General features: G+C 46.9%; 1 protein-coding gene across 5 annotated transcripts in view; it reads left to right on the forward strand.

Annotated features, from left to right (window-relative positions):
* The window catches only part of KSR1 (kinase suppressor of ras 1), a 157,425-nt gene that overhangs the window by 70,623 nt on the left and 63,687 nt on the right, over positions 1 to 23,115 (forward strand). For all 5 annotated transcript variants that reach the window (XM_025041576.1, XM_025041574.1, XM_025041575.1 and 2 more), the window contains exon 2: positions 22,393 to 22,533. In XM_025041576.1, the coding sequence (XP_024897344.1) occupies positions 22,393 to 22,533 (141 nt within the window). The remainder of the gene's footprint in view (positions 1 to 22,392; positions 22,534 to 23,115) is intronic.

The following is a 23,115-nucleotide window of genomic DNA, read 5'->3' on the forward strand; positions in this document are numbered from 1 at the left end:
CATGCCCTACAGCCAGAAATTTCACTTCTATTGTCTATACTAGAAAAACTTCCATGCAGGTGCTCCAGGAGAAGTAAATAGGGATGTACATTGTAGCACTTTTGATTATGAAAAGCTGGGAGCAAACTAAATGCCTATCAGCAGGGAAATATATAAATAAATGATGGTACATTTACATAATGTAGACCTATTCAGAGTTTAAATCTAATGTTCCTGAATCAGCCTGGCTACATTTAAGAAAGATTGATAGAAAGTCAAGTTGTACATATGCTTGGCAATGATAACCATTTCTGTAAGTTCGAATAATCAAAGCAATGTAGCAAAACTATAAAATGCTTGACAAGGAGGTTACCCACCAGTTCAACGTAGTGGCTACCCATAGGGAGGGAGAGGAAATAAAAGGCTCTGAGAAGAGTATAAAAGGGTGTTTTAACCTTATTTATAATGTCTCATTTCTTATTCAATATGTCTGAAGCAAATGTGATAAAGTGTTAAAATTTGTGAAATCTGGAATATATATTATATTGCTCTCTATTTTTTTTATATTTGAAATACTTTATTTTAAAAAGGAGAGGCATTTAGTTGCTTATAATCTAATGGGAGAAAATGGCAAATAGCCAGCAGCCCCCAGATGTGAATGTTGATGTTACTGACCAAGACAAAAAATGTAAGAGGACATGATTTGGATGGAATATTAGTTAAAATTAAGTTTGACTTCATTCACAACATCAGCAAAGTAAAATAACAGTGACTCAAACAAGTTAATTTTTCTTACACATAAGAGAAATCTGGAGGTAAGTAGCTCAGGGTTGGTGTAGTAGATCTCCAAAGTCATCAGGGAGTCAGACTCCTTCCAGGTCAACCCTTTGCCAGGTCTTGACTTCATATTCCAAAATAGCTGCTAGAGCTCCAGTTATCACATCAATCCAGGCAGTAGGATGGATGAAGGGCTGGAGGAAGGATATGCTCTTTAAATATTGTCTGAAGTTACCATGTGACACTTCCATTTACATGTCATTGGCCAGACTTTAGTCATACAGCAACATCTACCTGCAAGGGAGACTGGATATGGGCCAACTGAACATCAGCATTCTATTAGGGAGAATGGAGTTTGGGAAGTGGGAGGCAAGTAGATGGTGAAAGGCAAGAGAGAATGAAGTTAGCTCAGGTTGGTTAAGTATGAGGTGCCTCTGGGCCGTGCAGGTGGGCCATCCATTTAGAAGCTGGATAGATGGGTCTGGAGCTTGTAAGAGAGATGGGGCGCAGGTTTATGATTTAGGAGGCATCACCGTATCGGTGCTGGTGGATGTCCTGGGACAGAGGCTGCTGAGCCATCAGACGGGTAGAAGGACATCTGGGAAGCCAGGGGCAGGCATGTCTGGCAGGAGAGACTCCCTATGCTATTGTCCTGGTGAGGTCAAGCAGGAGGAGCGTAGAAGTAAAACCCAAAAACTTTGAATGGCCTCAACTCACCTGCACATTCAGTTTTCTCCGGTAGCAGTTACGTAAGCAGAAAAGATCAATTACCCAGGATCAGGAGGCACAGGATAGGTACTAGGAAAAGGCAAGGGGCTGGGGGCCTCTAAGCAGGTGCGGAGTTCAGGCAAGTATATGTTTGGTGTACTCTGTCTTAAATGGCAGAGAAGGATGGGACACATTTTAGAAAGACAAGCATACTTCAATTTATTGCACTTTGCTCTATTGTGCTTCACAAATCTTGTGTTTTTTACAAATTCAAGGCAAGACTCTCAACCAGCAAAGATTATGACTCGCTTTATTGCAGTGGTTTAGAATGGAACCCTCAATATTTCTGAAGTATGCCTGTATTCTTAGTAGAAATGGTGAACACACTGGAAAGCCTTGGCCCATGCAGTTATAAATATCATGGCATTTTCCCACCATTGCCGAAAATCTCATTGTCTTAGACACACAGAACTGGTGCTTTCAGTCACCCAACTCAGTGCCTCCGTACACCTTGGCTTGCATTAATTTGCAAGCCACTTATTGAATATTAAACTTGGGAGCCAAATGGGCTGGGTTCAAATCTCAGCTCTTACTAGGTCCATGATTTTAGATGGAGCAGCACACAGTCCAGCAGGCTGGGCACTGCACAAGAGGGTGAGAGGATGCTGAAATCCAGACTGCCCCCATTTGCCAGGCATGTGCCCTGTGTGTGACTGTGCTGTTTCCCCAAAGGAAGGAGCACCATCTTTCAACTTGCACAAAAGTATGTATGGCCTAGTTCTGGCCCTGACCTTGGGGCAAGTTACTTAACCTCTCTGTGCATGTTTCTTCTTCCGTTGCAAGGATAAATGAGTTATTGCATGCAAAGTGCTTGGAACTATGCCTGGCACATGGTAAGCACTGTATAAGGATTAGCTGCTGTGGAGTGAGCTGAGTCTCCTTATCCAAAGGCTTGTCTTGGTTGGGTTTGCCAAAGCCTGGTGTTTGGGAGGAGTTGGGGCTCTTGACTGCTTACAGTTTGGTCACTGAGCTTGCATTTCTTTCTAAAGGATTCTTTCCAACCCTTAAAATTCCCCAAGGTGCAGCTGCTTATTCTTATGGCAGCTGACCTTGGCATTTCTGGTGCTTTCTTCATCTGCAACAGGGTGAGGTGACTGGGGCTGAGGGCACCCCAGTTAGGCTGGTAAGACTTGCCGTTCGGAATTATGCCTACATTCTTTTAGTATCAGACTGGAGAAATGTAGGTGGGTTCCAGAGAGAGTGAGAGCAACACTCTCCCATCCAGAACTGTTTCTGAGGAATCTGGGGCCTTATCCCTATGGCATACAAGTCTGCTCAGGAACTGTAACCATATCCATTTCTTCATTTCAAATACAAATCAGACCGTATAAGAAGATGGGGACAACATTAACGTCTTGGGCGATGACCGAATGCTTCCTCCTGGTCGTCACCATCTTTAGAAGAGAGATGTTCATACTTTCTTGATTTTCTTTTAGGACAGATATCTTTTCATAGTTTAATTACTTCTGACATTGGGATGTATTGGCTTTAAGGTAACACTTGGTTGCTTTCGTAAAATGCTCTTTTTATATTATACCGTATCTTATGAATGAGTATTCCTACTTCACCTGTGTGCATCCAGAATAGATTTGGTTTTCTTGGCCAGAGAAAGGGCTCTGACTTTACTAACTTCTGAAAGAGTTGTTAATACGTCTTTAAAGGACACTGAAGTTTAAGGGTGGGTCAGTAATTTGTTTGAGGTCACACAGCTAGAAAATAATGGATCCAGGATTTGAGCCCAGTCTGTCTGATTCTAAAATTCAGCTCTTTCTCCCCCACAGACAGACCTGTACTTTCCTTACTTCTGATTTCCATTATTTTCTAAGTCTGTGATGACTCCTTCTCCTCCCATTGAAATCCCACCTGTTCTTTCATTTTAAATAACGTTTTGTGATTTTAAAAGGATATATGTTCTTTGTAGAAAATACGAAAAAGTAAAAAAAATCAAAATAAGATCTTATATTTCTGGTTTTTAAATTTTGATGTATTTATTTTGCTATAAAGTATAAACTGACCTCAGTAAAGCTGAAAAAAAAAAAAACCCTAATGCTTTAAAATAAAAAAGGATACGTTGCAATTATACTGTAAATGTGGTTTTCTTATCTTTAATTGTTAACTTGCTGTAACATCATGGCCATTGCTCATGTCATTAAATATTCCTTGAAAATGTTTTCTTTTTATTAGCTGCATAGACTTCTGCTATATAAACACTCCAGAATTTAGTTACCTACTGCCCCCCGTAGTTGGCTGTTTTAAGTTACACTTCCATGAATAATCTTATGCTCACACTTAATTGTTTCTTTAAAGATAAATTCCTAGATGTGAAATCACTGGCTCAAAGGTGCACCGCTTTGTAAATATGCTGCTGCAATGTCTTATTTCTCAACTGCCCTCAAGGAAGGCCGTACCTCCCAGTGCTCCCAGCACAGCCCACACGAGGAATGGGCCTACCAACATTACCAAAACCTCGTTTGTTTTCATTTTGCATTTCCTTGTTCATTATTAAGATGGAGAGGTTTGTTACAATTGTTCACATCTGTAACTTTCCTTTGAGATAGAGGTGTATATTTTTTTGGCCTATTTTCCTGACCCTTTTATGGACTCCCACTTTTTATGGACTCCCACTTGTTTTTCAAGACCCAATTCAAAGCCCACCTTGCCACGATCCCTTCTTTGCAACCTGTTGTTTCCCTGAAGGTGGAAGTATTTTTATTTTCACCTCCAAATTTGTACAGCTGCTTATAGTCAACTTGTCAAATACCCCTTTGCATTATAACTCAGTATCTTTGGCCTCTCCTAGAATCTTGTCTTTAGGATAGGAAATGCTCCTTACTCATTTCTATATTACTGTAGGGCCTGGCACAGTGCTGGGTAACTAGCAGGTACCAACATTCTTAGATGGATGCACGATATATGCACAGTTCTTAAAAATTAAAAATGAATCTAATGTCATCTTATCAAATTGTTTTCTTTCTTTCCTCCTCTTTAAAAAAAATCAAGGAGGTTTTGCTCCATCCAGGATCAAGCAGGACAGGTAGAGTAACCAGCCATGCCTGGCCTTTGTGGGAAGGCTGCCATGCCCAGCATGGCACGAAGGCCGGGCATGGCAGCCCTGAACATGTCTTTGTTTCAAATAGGACATCGACGTTGGCTACCTACCCAGACTTTTCTCCCCTTGCTGGAAGAGATTAACTACCACCCTCCACTTTCCCATTTTAACAATTTAAAATGTATTATTATTCCAAATCATCTTATAAAATCAATACGTGGTAATTATGGAACATTTGAAACATAGAAGAAAGACAGGGTCACCTATAGGCTTCCTAGTCACATTCAACTAGCTCACCATGGTTGACATTTTGGCTATGTTGTCTTTTAGTTGCATTTTCTAGGCAAAAATGTTTTAAGTTTTTTACTATGTAGTGTAGCATGCGCTTCTTTTGTCCTGCCTTTGTCACTCAATAGAATAACACTTGTTCAATGGTTTTATACTATTTTACGTGGTTTTACCATAACCTAGTCAGCCCTGATTTTGTTGTTAGGTCTTTGGATTGTTTCCACTGTGTCACTCCTATGAACGGGGATGGACTAGATCATGTAGTGTTGCCTTGTCAATTCTTTAGCTGTGCTGCGAGGCTGACCGGCCCATACCAGCTCCTCTCCCTCATTCTCCAGCCTTTGGGGCTGGTTCCCCCCTAGCCTCTTGGTTTGTGTTTCTCAGTATCCGTGTGTAGCAACATATTGAGCAATAGCTTCCTTTTTCAGAAAGAAAACTCAAGTGCTTGAGCCTCGAGGAGGCCACACAAGAGTGCATGATCATGCCCCCTGGCTGTCGGGGCCTTGGCGCTACATGGCCCTTCCTCTCCTCTGACACCCAGAGTTGCAGCGGGTTCAGGGTAAGGGACGCTAAGCCTTTGCCACAGAACTTGTACGTGGCAAAGCTGCTCTCTTCAGCAGTAAGCTCTGGTCACACCCTCCTCCCGTAGGAGCTTATAGTGAACAAACACCTGGGTCCATTTTCTGGCTGGTCCCAGACTTGGATCCCATATGCAGATCTGCTCTCATCATTCCCTGGGCATGTCTGATAGGGGCTGCTGGCATGGGAGGAGTCCTGGAGTTGTCCTTAGGCCCACGCCTCTAAAGAGCTGCCCAGGGCATGCCGTTGAGTTCCTAAAGCCAGCTCTCCCCGCTGAGGGACTGCAGTTACGAAGTCATCATGGCCCAACGGTCCAGAGCTTAGACTGTGGAGCAACACTGCCTGAGTTCACATCCTGCCCCTGACAGTTACTTTATCTGTCTTACTTTCATCCCCACGTGGGGATAATAATAACACCTACCTCCTCGATGAATGAGGTAGCATTTATAAACTTCTTTAAATAGTCCCTGATTTGCTAAATAAAAATAAGGAACCGGAGACCCAGATGAGCTTCTTGCTCATGCAGCAGGTTGAACCCAGGCCTTCTGCCATCCAGCACATGGGGAAGGGCACTAGACAGGAGCCAGGAGACCGGGGTCTGTCCTGATGCTGCCGTCTGACTTTCTCTATGACTTCGACTAAGGCACTGCCCCACCCTGGGCCTTAGATTCCTTGTCAGTAAAGTGCAATGACCTTGAAGGCCCTTTTCAGAAGATTCTAGAATTTTGTGACTTAAAGGTATTTCAGATGCCTCAAGGAGGGTTCAATCCTTCCAGTAGCCACTTTTGGTTGGCATGGCCCTCATCGGGGCTGACAGCAAAGACTGGCGGCCGGAGAGCCAGCTCTGTAGGGTTTGCCGGGATTTTTCTCTGCACAGGTGAGCTCTTCTCCTGGAGGCTGAGTTAGAATATCTGGGTCACCTGGGAACAATGGGCCATGGGAGAACCAGCCTTCCTGGGAATGTGAGACGTGTGCTGTCCTGCACAGCAGAGCAGGGGTGTGGGCTGCCGGCACCTGTGCTCCGTGGGCCACAGTGCGCCCCGGCCCTCAGAGTGCACCGCTTGCCCTGAGGTCTTTGTGTGAGTGAAACTGGGTCTCATGCAAGAGCCTATGTGTATCTCGACTTGCAGCTGTTACATCAGAAGGCTAAGTACTCAGAGCTCATGTGATCGGGGAACCAGCAGTAGGTTCTCTTGCTCTGGTCCTTTTTGCAGACGAGTAGGAAGGAGTAGGATGTGGCTGCCAGGCTCCTAGGGAGGAGAAGACTGTATGCTGAGGAAGGAGGCTGAGGCTGGTGAATCCTCTCTGAGGTTCCGCTTGTCGCCCAGGCCTTCTGGCAGGTGACAGAGCCTCGCCTGGGTTTGTGCTCCGTGTGTTGGCGATGTATCCATGTGCACACTGGGAAAGGTCTTTGCGTGAGTGGTGAGTTTGAAGTGTGGTGGCCTACTATAAGGTCAAGCCCAGTGCCTCGTGTTGGGAGGGGCGGCATGGGGTGTCGGGCCTTCCTGGGTTGAAGTCGGCTCTGGCATGACCCAGCCTGGTGACCTTGGGTTGCCCCCTGAGCCTCTGGGCCCTCCTTTATAAATGAGGATCCTCATACCAAGATGCCCAGCGTTGCCCTGGCTCACGATGAGAGTTCCAAACATGAGTCAGTGAAGGAGGTAGTATAGCCTATGGTTGGAGTGTGGACTCGGCAGTTGAACCTCACCCAGCCACTAACTAGCTGTGTGACTTGGGCCTGCTCCTTGTTTTCAGTTTATCCTTCTGTAAAATGGGAATAATGTTAGGTGTTAGGGCCTCTCTCACAGATTGTTATGAGGATTAAGCGACTCAATATATATAAATCACTCAAAGCAGTGCCTGACACATAATGAATAAATGCCTTGTCAATGTTAGCTGTTATCTGATTTCTCCAGTAAGTTGTGGTTAGTTGATTTCTTGGGAGGTAGGCAGCCCACCTGCTTTGTTTATTTTGAAATGGAGCCCCTCTCTGTTCAGCCAGAACTTATTCAGAGTGGCAGGTGTGTGTGAGCATTTTTGCGCGCGCGCGTGTGTGTGTGTGTGTGTCTTTGAGCTGAGTCACTCCTGCCCCAGAGAACAGCTCCTGTTACAGCCTGTGTGCCAGGCCTGGAGCCTGTCCCTCCCAGGCTCTCTTCCACTTGCTTCCTCAGGTTGCATGCATCTTAATAGCTGTCTTGTTTGCCTTGCTCTTCTGCTCAGTCTGCTGGCAGGGGTTCCTGATGCACAGTCTGGCTTGTGTGTTGACCTCCTCTTGACCTCTCAGGAATAAAACAAGGGTTCAGAAGGCCGTCCTCTGACGTGAGTGTGCTCTCGCCTTGCCTGGCCTCATCTACATTTGCCTCTTTTCAAAGAACACATGAGAGTAGCTTGGGATGTGCCATGTAAATGGACTCATTAGGAACATATTTAAGAATCTTAAAGCAACAAATAAGTCAGAATTTAACTGCTTTCAAAGGTAACAAGATACTGGAATTTTCATGATAAAGATGGCTGATGATGAGTGTTGACAATCTGGTAGCTAATACATCTCCCTCCCAGGAAGGTTGTACTAGCCTCCCATTTTACAGACAAGGAAATTGAGGCATATAAAGATTAACTAACCCAAGTTAAGGCAACTGGACAACAATAGAGCTGGGATTTGGACCCAGGTCTGTTGGACTCTAGGCCTGAGCACCTGACCATCCCTCTCCGTAGGGCTTCTGGCTGAGGAATAGCTCAGTGGTGACATTCTGTTATCTGAGCCCTTGCTTACTCTCCATAATGATAGCTTTGGTGATAGCCAAGCCTTCTCTCACTTTTCATGATAGTTTTGGTGATGTGAGCCCAATACAGCTGTGTAAACTGAGGTGCCTGGGGTAGGGGGAGAAATTCCGTAGTCTTTTGGCCTCTGCATTTAGAGATGGTGCTCCTGCTCTCCTCCCCTCCGGAGCTGACATCTCCTTAGCCCCACTACAGTTCCATTCCTAAACCCCATCTCTCCTTACCTTCCCCTGCCCAGATAAAATGGTCCCTTAAAAAGAGAGCTTTGACGATTTGTAATGAAGAAGGTCACGTGTAATTGAATGGCCTTCACACATCCCTTAGGTAAAGAGGCGTGCATGGCTTTGTCAAGCTGCCCCCTGAGGCTCTCTTCCCTAAGAGATATCTGAGGGGTCCCCAGCTGGGAGTGACCCCAGTGGGACTCAGTATTTTAGGAATGCAGGGTTTTAATCTAGTAACTTAAAAATCGTGCCGTCCACTCCAGAGGGTGGATAAGGAGGAGAATAGCTCATACTCAGAGCTGTTTGTTCTTGTTCCATGAGGAGCCTGCAGACGTGTCAATAATCGACAGCTGCATTAGGACACTTGCCTTTTGAGGTCTCCCTGTCAGCTGTCAAAGCCTTGGCCTTTTCCACGATTAAGGCCACAGAGTAGGGAGATGGCTGCAAATATTGGCTGGGTACCCAGCACGCCAGCTGCTGGACATGTATTATATTGTTCAGGGTTCTCGATGATTTTTTGAGGCTGATCTTTCCCCCCTCATTTAAAACAGGAAGTAAATTCTGTCAATTATCCCTTAGCTGGTAAGAGGTGAAAGTGAGATTTGAACTTGGTTCTTTCTGACTCTTATTCCCATGATCTTTCTTAAGCTAGAGAAAGTGTGCTCTCTGTCCATGTGTGTCTCTCTGACACACACACACACACACACACACACACACCCCTGAGCCCACTTTCCTTTATGGGGTAGTGCGTTTCCTGCACATATGGGTTGAAGAGGACTAGACAGATTCAGCAGCCCCAGGCTGGCTGGAGAAGGCTTCTCTTGGGTCTGGCCACTCTAGCAATGCTGCGTCTCTCCAGCTTGTCTGTCTGACCCACCTCTGGGGGCTGCCGGGAAGAATTGGAGATGGAACTGTTGGAGCAGTGGCTTTTGCTCTTGGCAAGTGTGGGGTTGCCTTCTGCCTGTGAGGGGAAAGGAGAGGTGGAGCTCAAGAGTGGGGAGGCACCTGGGCTGGAAGCTAGCTGCCTGTGGGCTGAGGTGCCTTTGCCAAGCTGGACCTTAAGCCGAGAGGGCTTCTGAAAGATAGCAGACCTCCTTGCCCCATGAAGCATCCAGGTCTAGTAAATCAGACAAACAGTCTCTGCCTTGTTGGCTCATTTGCTGAAGAAACTCAGCTCTTTAGCTTCCTGCATTCCAGGGTGCTGGTATGCCAGAAATTCCCTGGACAAGCAAGCAGAGAAGTCTTGTCTTTATAGTGAATATGCTAATAAAACATCTCTAGAATCTGTTCCTTCCTTTCCACCCACACTGCCACTAAGTAAGTTACCTTTTGTTCTCATCATTTGCTGCTTTGTGGTGGCTTCTTAATTGATTTTCCTGTCTCTGGTTTCTCCACACCCACTTCAATCTGTCCTCCACATGGTTTCCAGAATGATGATCATTCAAAAATGCAAATCTGATCATGTTTCTTCCTTTGCTTCCCTCCCCACTCCTGCAAGATTGAGTGCAGATGCCTTGGTTTGGCCTCCCAGAACCTTTAAGGACCTGCATGAGCTGGCCCTGCCCCCAGCCGACTGCTCTCCTGACCTTCTACATCCCCTCTAGTCTCCAGCTACTTGCTATATCCTTTAAAAAAAAGGTTCCTTTGTGGCTCTGGGCTTTGCTCATGCTGTGCCCTTGACCTGGAGTGACCTCCCTGCTCCTTACCCTTTGTCTGTGTGCCACACCCCATGCCTCACCCCAACCTGTTGAACTCATTTTAGGGGTTACCTCCTCTTGTTGTCTTCCTAGGGTCTCAGCCACCGCACTCCACAGTAAGACCTAGTCCCCTTGGAATCCCACAGCAAATACACAAACCTCTATGGAGGCACTGAGGTGGCACGCTCCACGTGGCATCAGCTATCCTGGTCTGGAAGGCCCGAAGAGTCCCTACTCACATGTCTGACACTTTGCTGGAGACAGCTGGCCTCAGCTGGCATGCTCTCCTTCTCCTTGAAGGCTCAGGGCCTCTCTACGTGGTCTTTCCATCAGAGTAATCAGGGCTCCAGAAGAATCTTCTGCTGTCCTGTTGGTCAGAGCAGACACCGACCAACCCACATTCAAAGGGAGAAGAAATAGACCTTAGATTGAAGAAGTGTGAAATTTTGGGTGGCCATCTTCAGTCTACTGCGGTGGCCTACACTCGTATCATAGCCTCAAGTAATCCTGTGATTTTCAAATGGGACAGAACTCTCTCACTACCCACCACCAAGAACAGGGGCTTTTCTACCCATTCTCTTTCTCTACAGATGCAAGATGCTGCACATCTTGCTTCACCCCACCCTCGCTGTGTGCACTCCTAGAAATTGAGTCATCTTGTGTCTTCCTATGAGCAGGGGTGCAGCTGGGGGTTGTATTCCCAAGCACTTAGTATCAACCACATCAGGCAGATTGTTGGAACAAGAATTCCACTTCTCTCTACCTCTCCAGTCAGGTTCAATATCCAGTTGTGCTTCAGGTCTTGTGTAATAGACATGAAGGATCTATAAGGTATTACATGTGGCTTTGAGTACATTAGGTTCCTTTTTCAAGTAAAATGAAGTTAATAATAGTACCTATCAGAGAATTAATGTGGGTATTAGATGAGACAATACACATGAAACGCATAGCACAGTGCCTGGCACATGGGAATATCCAATTTAAAAACTAAAATAGTATACAGTTGTGGTAAAAAAACAGTCCTGGAAGATAAAACTTACTTCATAGTGGATCACAGACATACATAAAAAAGATAAAACTATAAAACTTCTAGAACATAGGAGAACATCTTTGTGAATGTGGGCTTGGCAAAGATTTCTTAGATAGGAAATAAAGAGCCTAAACCAAAAAAGAAAAACATTGAAAAATTGGGCTTCATAAAAAAAAGTAGCTGTTTTTTGAAATTTGGAAGGACTTTTGGAAGAATGTTTTGGACAGCATACAGTCCCAAGAAGAATCTTTTTCCTTTTGTGGGTTTTCTGGAGGCCAACAGGAAGCCTTAGCCTTGGAAATATTAGCCTTAGAAGGTTTGAGAGGAGATTTGAAATATTGTGGGCTTAATAAATATTAGCAGAAATACTTTGTATTGCAAGTTACAGAAAACGTGACTTCAGCAATGTAGCCATTATATTTCTCCGACAGCAAGACATTTGGAGTTATGCGGCTTATGTGTTGGTTCAACAGCGGAACAGTGCTGGCATCTCTGGTTCTCTGGACAACTCTTGACAATTCTAATCTTCAGAGCAGGAAGGGGGATTGTGGGTAACAGGCACCCCAGAGACTGTCCCACTTGTGAGCAAAGGAAACACTTTCCCAGCAGTTTCAGCGGACATGTCCTCGTATGTAATTGACCAGAACTGTCACATAGCTAGCTCCAAGGGACGCTGGAAGTAGGGACTGGAGCATCACGGTAGCCATGCTGGGACCCCATCCCAGGTCAATAATGCGGATATGAAGTCAGGGTTGAGAACCACTGACTCGGACCCATTCATCACTGGGTACAGTGCTGCTCCAAATAAAATCAGTCTGTGAGCAAGGAAGTGGTCCGGAATGGATATCAGATAGATGAGAGTGCTTAATGCAGTACCCCTCATTCCAGGGGAGTTCACCATCATATTAGTTGGCTCCTGCTATCCAAGGTGCTCACTTTTCCCTTCCCCCTTGCCTCCTGCTCCTGCATGGTCCTTTACCCTTTTCTGTGATGGCCTGAGTTTCCGGGCAAACAGTCATATTGCTGGAAAGGAAGGCCTTCCATCTCCCCAGCATATGGCACAATCTCCTACTTACAGCAGATGCTTTCAGATGAAGCACTTCACCTTCCCTCATGCCTCCCTCCTAGTGGCTTCCAGGGACCAGGTCTTAAAGATAGATAAGGGGGTGGGCCTATTGACAGGAATCCACTTTTGCCTTTAGATGCAGCCTCTGCCTGTTTTTCTAGGTCTCTGCTTGGTAATTCACACCCAGGTTCCTTCTGGTGTGCAGTATCAGGAATCCTCTGAGATTCCCTCTTATAACTGAGGGATTGAGGGCTAAGCTATGCTCCATAGGTCTGATGAACTTCAGACAGGCATGTAGAGTGTTTGTACAGGGATAAAGGCTATGTCAATTAAGGATTTGATTTGGGGGCAGGAACACTGAGCATTGGGGCAGTCGGGGATGCTTTGGGGCGGGCATACCTGCTCTCCTTCTTTGCCTCCCACAGCCCTCTGGTCAGGTTGTCTTTGAACACGTCTGTCACCCCTACTTGTGTGAGTTCCTCTAGCTTATGCACCACGTTGCTTGTGCCTATGCTGCAGTGCCTCTCAGTGCCTGGCATCGGGAAGAAGTTTACTGACCGCTTGTTGAGTGAATGAATGATGGATAGAGGTTCTCTTTCCTTTCCCTGTGCAATCACTTCAGGCCCAGGGCAGTTAGGGGATGAGGCTGGTGTCTTGCTTTCTTGTGGCTTAGTCCAGTTAATCCCTACAACCCTCAAGGACTTCTAGTTCCAAAAAACATATGTGGGTATCGGCTTATAGTATTGAAATGAGGCAGCCCCGAGACAGTTCATTCTCCAACTTTTTAAAGTTAAGATGGCTTTCTGAAGAACCAGCTCAACCAACCATAATTCTCAAGTGGAGGCCATCTGAGGATATTTCAGTTAGGAAAATGCCTTCTTCTTGAACACCTTTCCTGTTGAGTGTCACAACCTCAGTGGAGCCTGAGTTGCTGAGAAAACTTGGGTCCTTGGCTGTCCACCCTGGCCCAGCTCAAGCTCTCAAGAAGCTTCGTACATGCTTCTAAGCTATGTCAGTCTCTCCTTGCCCTGCCTGCTCATACTTGGTACCAGAACAATTAGAATGGGTGATGGTATCTAAGGAGGGTGCTAATCATACAGAGGAAGTTTACTAACTCGGTAGTGCTTCTGGGCAGGGGCCTGGTGGGCACTCACACCTATCAGCCAGGACAAAGACTGATCCCGTTTGGTCTCTATTTGGGTGTGAACCTCCCATCTGCAGCCTGTCGTCAGGCCTGGAGTCCGCAGCCCCCGTGGAGCCAGGGGAGGGCGGGAAGCCTGAGTTCCCAGCTGCGGCCCTCTCACCCCAGCCTCCTTGGGCACGGCTCCACTTGTGGTCTGGGGCAGACTTGTTTGTTTGTGTTTGAAGTTTCCCGACTCCGAGTTTGACGTCAGGGCAGGGCTGCTAGTGGGAGGCTTGGTGGGGAGATTGTCTCTGCACAAATGCACACGTCTGGCAGCTTCCCCGGCAGAGCATGGGCACGGGACAGAGACAGACGGGCAAAGGATGATTGGTTGTGAAATGCCTGGCTTGGGGATCGAGATCACTTTCTCCTCACCTCACTTTCCCTGGTGCCCTCGCTCACTCTGCCCCTTTCCTTCCAGCGGCAGCCCCACTGGTACATTCGAGAGCTCCTCGGGGCTCGGCAGTGTTAGGAGCCGAGGGCTGGGCTTGCTTCGTGCCTATGTGTGGAGCTGCCAGCTGTGTCACGACCTCCAGAAGCCTCCTTACATTCTCAGAAATCATTTTGCAATACATTGGCCATGGCAGCCAGACCAGACTGCTTAGCTGCCTGGGCTGACAGGAAGTTTCCGGAAGCATACTCCAGCTTTAGGGAGAAAGGTGGAAGAAGTAAGGGGACAAGCCCTGGGCAGAACCAACAGTGCTGGGGAAGGAGCGTCAGCTTCAAGGACCATCAAGGGAAGGCTGGATTGAGTTGCAAGAGCTTTGGTGGCTTCCTAAAGTTTGGGATAGGGTAGACAGGGAGCTGGCACTGCTGTGGACATCCTCTTAAGTTCAGTGCTGCCCACCTGGGAAGAAGTCCCATAGGTGTTGGTGATCTGGAGGAGGCTGGTCCAAAAATTGCACCTGCTGGCTGAGAGACTAAGTTGACGGGCAGGGGATGGAAGTGTGGAGTGGCCATCCAGGTGCCTTACCTCATTCTGTAAGCATGCTGGGATCTCCTTGAAAGGAGTAGCCCTAAGTACTGGGCAGGATGGTGGCTAGTTTTAAAGAATTCATAGCTGGTTAGGAGCCTGGGATTGGGTGTAGCTCAGATGGTAGGTTATTGCAAATCAGTATCAGATGTAGTGACCCATTGTGTGACCAGACGCATTTGGAGAGTGTGGATTCAGTCTGCAGCTTTTATTCAGAGAATTCACTGCCTGGCACAGGCTGGTCATTGCTAGATTTTGGGCTTCGGGCCATAAGAGAGGTGGGTTCTGCCCACTGTAATCATGTTTGTGCTCGTCCAGACAGCGTAGAGGAGCTAAGGGATGGATAGCAGGAGTCATTTCGGGAGATGGTGTGGTACAAAGAAACAGAGCATTGGGTTGAGGCCTGAGTCCCTTTATGATTTGAGAAACTTACAAAGCTCTTGGTGCCCCAGTTTCCTCATTTGTAAAATGGGAATACTAAAATACGCCTGTAAATCTAATGGCTGTAGCACACGTGGTTTGCCTCTTTGTGAGTGGCCTAAGTAATGAGCCATACTTGTCATTGTGCTGAGTCTGGACTCAGAATTGCACATGACTTTTTGCAAGATAAGTAGCCGTCCCTTAGTGAGTGGGCCGAGCAGGCTGCCTAGCACCCACGTCTCAACATAGCTCTGTGTTTGATGTTGATGTTGAGTGCACAGTACTTCCCATCAAGAGTCTAGAAGGATCTGTGATGTTTTTTCCGTTGTACGTAACTGTTTTGTGGGAAGAATGATACGCTCAGGGATGTTGCCAGTTTTCGGGTCGTGCGAAAGTTGGGATATCATTCTTATGCTGTGAGGGATCTACTGCAATTCCTACCTCCTGGGGTTTTTATTGAGAATCCAGGGAGAGAGAGTGATAAGGTGTTCTAGAAATAGAAGAAACCATTGTTACTACTAGGGTTGATCATTGGGTATTGACATGATTTCCATAATCGAGAAAGCCTACTGCTATACATGGGAATCTTGTGTCCACCTCTGCCTGTGCCTGGAGTTCATTTGTCCATCTATATTTCAATATATGTCACATCTGTCCCCATACTCAACCACATGTCCTGCTTGCGACATAAAGACCTGGGATTCTGGGAAGAGTAACAGTCTGCTCAGGGTCCTGCAGCAGCCAGGGTCTGAGTCAAAGTTAGGGTGACAAACCTTTAGACATCTGGCCACTTCTGGATCATCCCCAGATCATGGATTTGGGGGTCACCCACAGAAGGGACCTCCATATCCCAGGTACTGCAGTTTTAGAGTGGAGTTGACTTTGTAATCAGTTGTCTGGAAAGACATGTTTTCTGCAAAGGTGCAGAAGCCTGGGTAAGATGTAATTCAAAGGGCACCAACTGAAAGTCTTTACACTCCTCATCAAGGCCATGCTTTTGGACTGAGCAGCATCCTATTTAGTGAGCACTTCACGTATTCTGGACATTGGACAAAGCACTTCGCATACACGAATCCTGCAGTGAATTTTTCAGCTATGGAGCAGATACTATTTTCTCCACTTTGCAGATAGGGAAACTAAGATAAACTGGTCACTGCCACACAGCTGGTAAGTGATAGCACCAGGAATGCAACTTAGATCTGCCCGGCTGCCAAGCCTGTGTTTCCCGCTAGGGGTGATGGAAAAATTAACTAATGGTAGGCATGGTCCCCGACCAGTCAGAACAGGTGCTGATAGTAAACAGGCGTGGGCACCCCCATGCATCAGGTGGAATGTTTTCCTGGTTATTACCACTGTACCTCCTGGCTAGTCCAGCACAATGGCTGGCCCCCAGCCAACCACTCTGGGAAACCTGCAAGAGGTTTCTGTTAGGATGACCACTTCAGCCGGCATTGCCCTCTCTCTTTTGGGGGCAGGGCAACTACCACTCCAGCCCTCTGTGGCGGCCTCCAAGAGATATCAGTTCTGTGGCTGCAGAGGGGCCCCATGTCCCAGATCAGCTGGCCTGTGGGTCACCTTTGACAACCACGATGTGCTCTAAAGGGTGAACCTGGGATCTGCAGGTGCAAGCTACAGGGAGGTGGGTTTAGGCCCAACATAAAAGAAGAATGGCAAGGAAAGAGCCTTCCCCGGGAGAGGCTGCGGCCCCTGGACTTGGCAGCTTTGAGCCGATCAGATACATAAGGCCTTTTGTATTTCTGCATCCCTTGTGGTTTGGGGAGCTGCTTCCTTTTCCTGCAGAAGTTTCTCTCTTTCAGTGGCATATACTTTGGGAGCTCTAACACAGGGGTCCCCAACCCCCAGGCCACGGACCGGTAGCAGTCCATGGCCTCTTAGGAACTGGGCTGCACAGCAAGAGGTGAGCAGCAGGTGAGCGAGCAAAGCTTCATCTGTATTTACAGCTGCTCCCCAGCGCTAGCATCACCACCTCAGCTCCACCTCAGATCATCAGGCATTAGATTCTCATAGGAGCACCGGCCCCTGGTGCCGAAAAGGTTGGAGACCACTGCTTTAACAGGTGACTGCACTGCAGGGATGTCTGACAGGCCTCGCCTCCATGAAAGTGATGCTCATGGCAGCCTCCATTTGGGAGGCCTCTGTTGGACTCATGCTGGAGCAGCTAGAAGTGGCAGATTACATTTGAGATTGATCAGGATGCCAGATTAGGAGTGCAGGTGCTTCTCTGGGTGAGTGGCCTTCCTGGAGTTGATGCAGCTCCCCTCCAGCCACAGCCTCCACTGCTGATGGTGGAGGTGTGAGCACTTTGAGGAGAGGGAGGACTCAGATTCCCTGGAGTCAACCAGTGAGCCGGGCCTTGGTCCTCATGTCTTTACATGTATCTAATCTGTAAGTTCCACCGGCATTGTCCTAAAGGCTAACATCAGCTTTCGAGGTCTTCTTTAGCCCCATCTCTGAAATGGGCCCGATCCTACCCACATCCTCCCTACTGCCCAGGAAGGTTATAGGAGAACCTGAAGACTTAGCTGGGTGAAGGTGCCACCAACCGCGGCTACCACTGAGCACGTGAACATCTTACATCCTTATTTTCTCATGTAAATCTCCACAATAGCCCTTTGAAGCACATCAACCCCAATTTACAGGTGGGAAAACTGAGGCTGAGGTTAAATCTGTGTTCACCTGCTGGGGGAGAGTGACGGTGAGGGGCTTTGAGACCGGGTCCCTCTGCCTCTAGCATCAATTCTTCCTTGCAGAGCTACGCTTCCTCTTGGATGTGGTTAGAGTAAATAACAGTAACACAGTAGGACCTGTGTGTGTTTTTTTTCTTGTTCCAGGCATTTTTATTAGTTACTTTGGCCCCAGCTTTCATAAAATGATACCATTTTTATAGGTGGTAAGATTGAAGCTGAGCTAAGGGGAATTTCCCCAAGGTCCTTGATCTAAATGTCAGAGCTGGGACCAGAGCCTAGACCTTTCACTCTAGGACACTTGGTGAGCACTTGTACCCACCAACTGCTTGTGGGCTGACTTGATGCTCTTCTGCTCTTTCTGTAAACCAGGGTGAGTGTAAGGAGAGGGGTGGGTCACACACTAATGAAGCAAAAGAATATTGGGGGCAGGGGTGAGACTTTAGTTCTAGCCCTTGGTCCTCCCCGATGGCCAGAGTGCTAATGACTCCCTCTTGCTGCTGGTTCCATTGCTGAAACCCCAGGTGCTTTTCTATTCCGGAAAATTTATATATTGTGGTTTTGTGGTTAAGAGAAAATGATGCTACCCATGAAAGGTCCCCTTGCAGGCCCCTGAGGCTGGGTTGGCAGGCCCCACTGCGGTTTCTCTGGGAAAGTAGCCCCTGGGTGCTTGTGTGACTGTGACCAACTTTCCAAAAAGTGAGAACAGCCGTATATGGCTCGGATATGAGCTGCTGCACACTAGGTGCCTTCATCCTTTGTGAATGAGAAAAGCTTTGCTCATTTAGCAGAACCTAAATCTGCAGGTGTCATTTCTTCTTTATGAGCTCTGAAAGAAGCAGCTGCCAGGACACCAGACCTGCTGGCAAATGGGTCTCAATGCACTGCCAGCCAGGCGTATGGGTTGTTAACTACGTCTAGGGAGGAATCGTTTCAAGTTCAGTACAGTCCTACCCGCGGGCCTGCTTTGAGCTGTCGAGCAGGGATCTTTAGCCACCTTTAAACAAAAGAAACTGCTTACTCCTCTTCTGGGGAACTTGCCCAGGTTTTTGAGACTCTCAGGCTCCTGAGTCATCACTTGCTCAATTGGCATTTGTTTTCCATTGTCATTTTGGTAAACATATGTGCCTGTCAGGGCTACAAAATGTGTGTTCATTAGTTTATTCAATGAAAGTTTTATAATAGCAAACCATGTACCAGGCGCTATGCTGGTTCCTGGGGACCTAGTGGTGACCAAGAACACAGACCAGACACTTGGCTTCATGGAGTTTACAGTCTAAAGAAAGAAGTAGACAAGTAAAATATTAGAACCATGATGTGTGATCTGATGGGGGAGAGGGCAGGGGCTGAAAGGCTTGGAGAAATGGAGATCTAAGCTGAGCTGTGGAGACTGAAGCATTGAAGCATCACTGGTAAGAACTTTCCTGGCAGAAGGCAGAGAGCCTGGAGGCTGAAAAAGGCTAGAGTAAGCCCCAAACCCTGGCTTATTGCTGAGGCCAGACTGGCTGACCTTGATGTCAACCTGTGATGACCTAAGTCTTCTGCAGAATGGATGTCTTATTAATTGGCCCCCAGAATTTGGCCCTGGAAACTCTCATGCCAGTGACAGACAGCCTTCACTGCTGCTGCTGTGCGTGCCGGCAGCCTGACCTCTTTGGTTAATGTGGAAAAGAATGATTTTGACTTGGCACAGTTATTTGATTTATACCCCTTGTCTTTGGTCAGCTCTTTGAAGCTGTAATTTGAGAGCAGTTTAGAATGAAGGTAAAAACTGGCAGTGAGAAATGTTTTAACATGGGGAATAAGGCCCATGAGTTTTCCTTGCTTCCTTCCTTCCTCAGAATTTTTGAGCACATGTTATGTGCCTTGTGCAGTAATAGACGTGTGAGACCAGCCACGAATGAGGTAGACACAGTCCCTGCCCTGATATGTAATAATAGGGGGACTAACCTAGTATGAATTTCCACACTGTGGCTCAATCCTCCCAATAGACCATGAGCCAGATATTATCATTCCTGTTGTACGAGTGAGGAAACCAAGACTCAGAAAAATTAACAGACTTCCCTGAGGTCACACAACTGGTAAATGGCAGAACCTAGATTTGAACCCAGATTCTGTTGACCTCTGAAACCTGTTCTATGTCTGCCGCCCTGGGAGCGCACATCTGTTGGTGGAGACCCTGTCAGAAGCTTAACTATGAGGCCTGCTGTGATAGGGGCTGCCACTAAGATGCAGACAGAACAATTGGAAGGGGAGACAGGAAACTCTAATCAGGCCTGGGAAGTCTTGCCCAGGCCAAGGACACTGTGGTTGGAGGAGGGAGGGACTTCTGGCCAGAACAGACAGTTTAAGCAGAGGCGCAGCGGGTAGGAAAGTACAGGACATATTTGAGGAATAGCTCCTAGGTGAGTGTGTACATGGAGGGCAAGGAGGAGAGTAGATGAGCCTGGAAGGAAAGGTTGGGGCCTTGATTTTGGAATTGGCCTCTGGTCACACGGGGAGGGATGGACCAGAAAGGGGAGAGCCTGGATGAGGGATGTGAGTGCCTCCACTTAGCCCTTTAGGATAAAAGAGGCACTCATGTCTTTACATTTGTGAGTTTCATGCTCTAAAAATGTCCCCAAGAACTTAGGTTCCATAATAGGACAGCAAATATACTTCTCGTGTGGTGACTTGGAGTTGCCTGCCTCCGCAGAGTGTTCCATTAGCATCTGCTCAGAGCTGTAAAGCCTCCGCAGAGAAATGTTCAATTAGTAATGTCTGCTTTGGGTACCTGAGGGGCATATAGTGCAGTAATGCTATAGGTTTGCCTCTGTCTAGGTTTTACTAAATGTTGAAACTGTACAATTGTGTGGAATTATTTTTGTTCTCACTCAGTGTTCACTCTCTAACAATTGTCCTCACTTGCCACTGAGCCCTGTGAAGATAGCAAGATTTAACAGCGCTCCAGGCTACATGAGTGGACCAGTGCCCCTGCGTCTAGCAGATTGTGAGCCTGGGACCAAACAAGTTTCTGGGAGAGATTTCAGAAAGGCTGACACAGAAGCAATGGTTTTGTTGTCATTGCGGATCTCATTTCCTGCCTGACATCCCTCTAGCCAAAAGGATTCTTTACCTGGGGTCTGTGGAGAGAATTCTGGGGGTCCATGCATTTGCAGGGAAAAATTGGTATCTTTATTATCATTAACCTTAACTGAAATTTAGTATGTTATTCGATTTGGATATAGGCAACAAAGCACAGTCATCTTAGCAAATATGTGTGTCTAGGTCACAAGTGAAAATCACAGCTGTTTTCATATCATGTTACAATTGTGGAGCTGTCTGAAAAAGTGTTTTACATTTGTCACACCTTCAAAGTTATGACAGCTATGAGACCCACAGCTAGATGTTATTTACTGCTTTAATAAAGAAGCTTTTAGTACCCTATCACAATTTTAAGTAATATTTTGGTAAACATATTTACATAGAATTGATTTCCTTTACAATCCTAAATGTTTTGTTTTTGTACTTAAAAGCATTATTCTTAGAAAGAGTTGGACCTCCCCAGACTGCCAAAGGGTCCAGGGTCCAAAAATGGTCAAGAGCTCCTATTTGGGAGCCTTCCTAGATATTCGAAATTTTAAATTATTAGTGTTAATTATTTTTTAATATTGTGACTGTGCTAACAGAAAGAGTCCTTACGCTTTAGAGAAATATACTGAGATATTTACTGATGAAAGACAAAGGAATGTGTTAACAACAACAAAAGCCTTGGGGGCAGTAGGACTGGGAAGTAGCTCTAAGGCCAAGATTTTGAAGGTGGTGCTTGCCCTCTGGGGAAACTTGAAAGTCACCAGTGAGGCCACTAGTCTAGTTACCGTCTCAGCAGCTCTCACTGAATTCCTGGGTTACTTGATCTCAGCCGAGCTAGGACTCTGGTCTTCCTTAGCTTGTGGACTCATTTCCATCTGTTCAAGTCTATTCCTTCTTCTTTTTAATCAGCCTCAGGCTGTGCCCCCCTCTGCATTCCTCAATAGAATACGGGCCACCCAGTCAGAGACTAGTGTTTGTCAAAGAGAACATGAGGCTGACCTTATTTAATCTTATTTCATTTGTAGTTTTAGTCTTTTGAAAGCTGTGGACAGTCTTTCCTCTGAAAAATGTACAGACTCACATATCTGAAATTTGCATCCATTTCATGGTGTGAGTCCTAAAAGCCTATGGTCAGACCAGAGTCAAGGACCCTTGCCAATAATGCCACAGCCTGACAGGCATGGTCAACACGTGTGGGCCGGGCATGCACTGAGTGCTTCATTTCTTCTCAACCTCCCTGAGAGGGAGGGTCTACCCATTTCGTGGAGGAGGGAACAGAAGCTTTACTGGGGTTAGAGTGTTAAGTAACTTGTCCGAGGTCACAGGGCTAGGGAGCCCCTGGATCCCAACCCAGGCAATCTAATTCTATGCTGGAAACATCCTAAGTAGAAGGCTTTTCATTACTAACCACCCCCTGCATCCTAACCTCCCCCATTCCTTCTCCCCCTACTCAGGCAGGAAGTCCTTCTTATGTTTTAACCCTGTTCTCTGTTCTGACCAGTCTTGCCCATGACTCTCTGAGGATCATGGTCCCAAGGGTGAGGCAGTGTCAGCAGCCTTGGGTGGGGTTGGGGGTTATAGGTGGTTCTCCAGGTTTCCTACTGGCTCTCCCATACCCTCCTCCTCTCCTCCCTCCTCACTTTCCTGCTTCAGTGCTATTGGAATGCTAGCAAAGGAGAATCCAACAGGCTCCTGTCCTCCTCACATTGCCCCTGTTTGCCAGAGCTCTCCTGTAGTGTGCTCAGGGCAGCCACATGCATGTGCCCCTAACGAATCAGCCTTTTCTTTCTTGGACTCCCCGCAGGCGAAGCTGGTCCGGTACATTTGCAAACAACGGCAGTGCAAGCTGAGCGTGGCTCCTGGTGAGAGGACCTCAGAGCTCAACAGCTACCCTCGTTTCAGTGACTGGCTGTACACCTTCAACGTGAGGCCGGAGGTGGTGCAGGTATACGGGCCATGGGGACACGGGTCAGGGGCTGCGGTATGTGGTGGTCAAGCAAAGGGACCACTCGCACACCCAAGGACGGCTCTACTGTGGCTACGACTGAGGGGCGATGCTCTCTACTCTCAGGAAGAGGGGATGTTGGAGGGGACAGCAGCAGCAAGAGGAACACAGGGTAAATGTGGCTCTAGCGTGTGTCCTGGGTGCCTTTGCTTTACTGCACCGGTCGTTCATTGGTTTACCATAAGGACAGCAGCCACATTTCTGAAAACACTGGCAGTATGACAGACACTATTAAAACACTTTATATAGATAATCTCACTTAATTCTCACAAAACCCTGTGAAGGGGTTACTATCCTTCTTGCCATTCTATACTTGAAGAAATTAAAGCACAGAATGGTTAAATAACTTGTTTATAATCATACAACTAGTAAGTGATAGCTTTGAGATTTTGAAACAAGAGTGTTGAGTTAAGTTTTCTCTTGTAACTGCTATAGTATATTATTTTTCCTCCTTTGTTCCCTCTTCCCATCCAAACTACCCACCCTCCCACCTCACTACCGAAGCAATGAAACGGTATGCAC

This window comes from Pteropus alecto, unplaced genomic scaffold (assembly GCF_000325575.1).
Source record: "Pteropus alecto unplaced genomic scaffold, ASM32557v1 scaffold98, whole genome shotgun sequence".
NCBI classification, from domain to species: domain Eukaryota; kingdom Metazoa; phylum Chordata; class Mammalia; order Chiroptera; family Pteropodidae; genus Pteropus; species Pteropus alecto.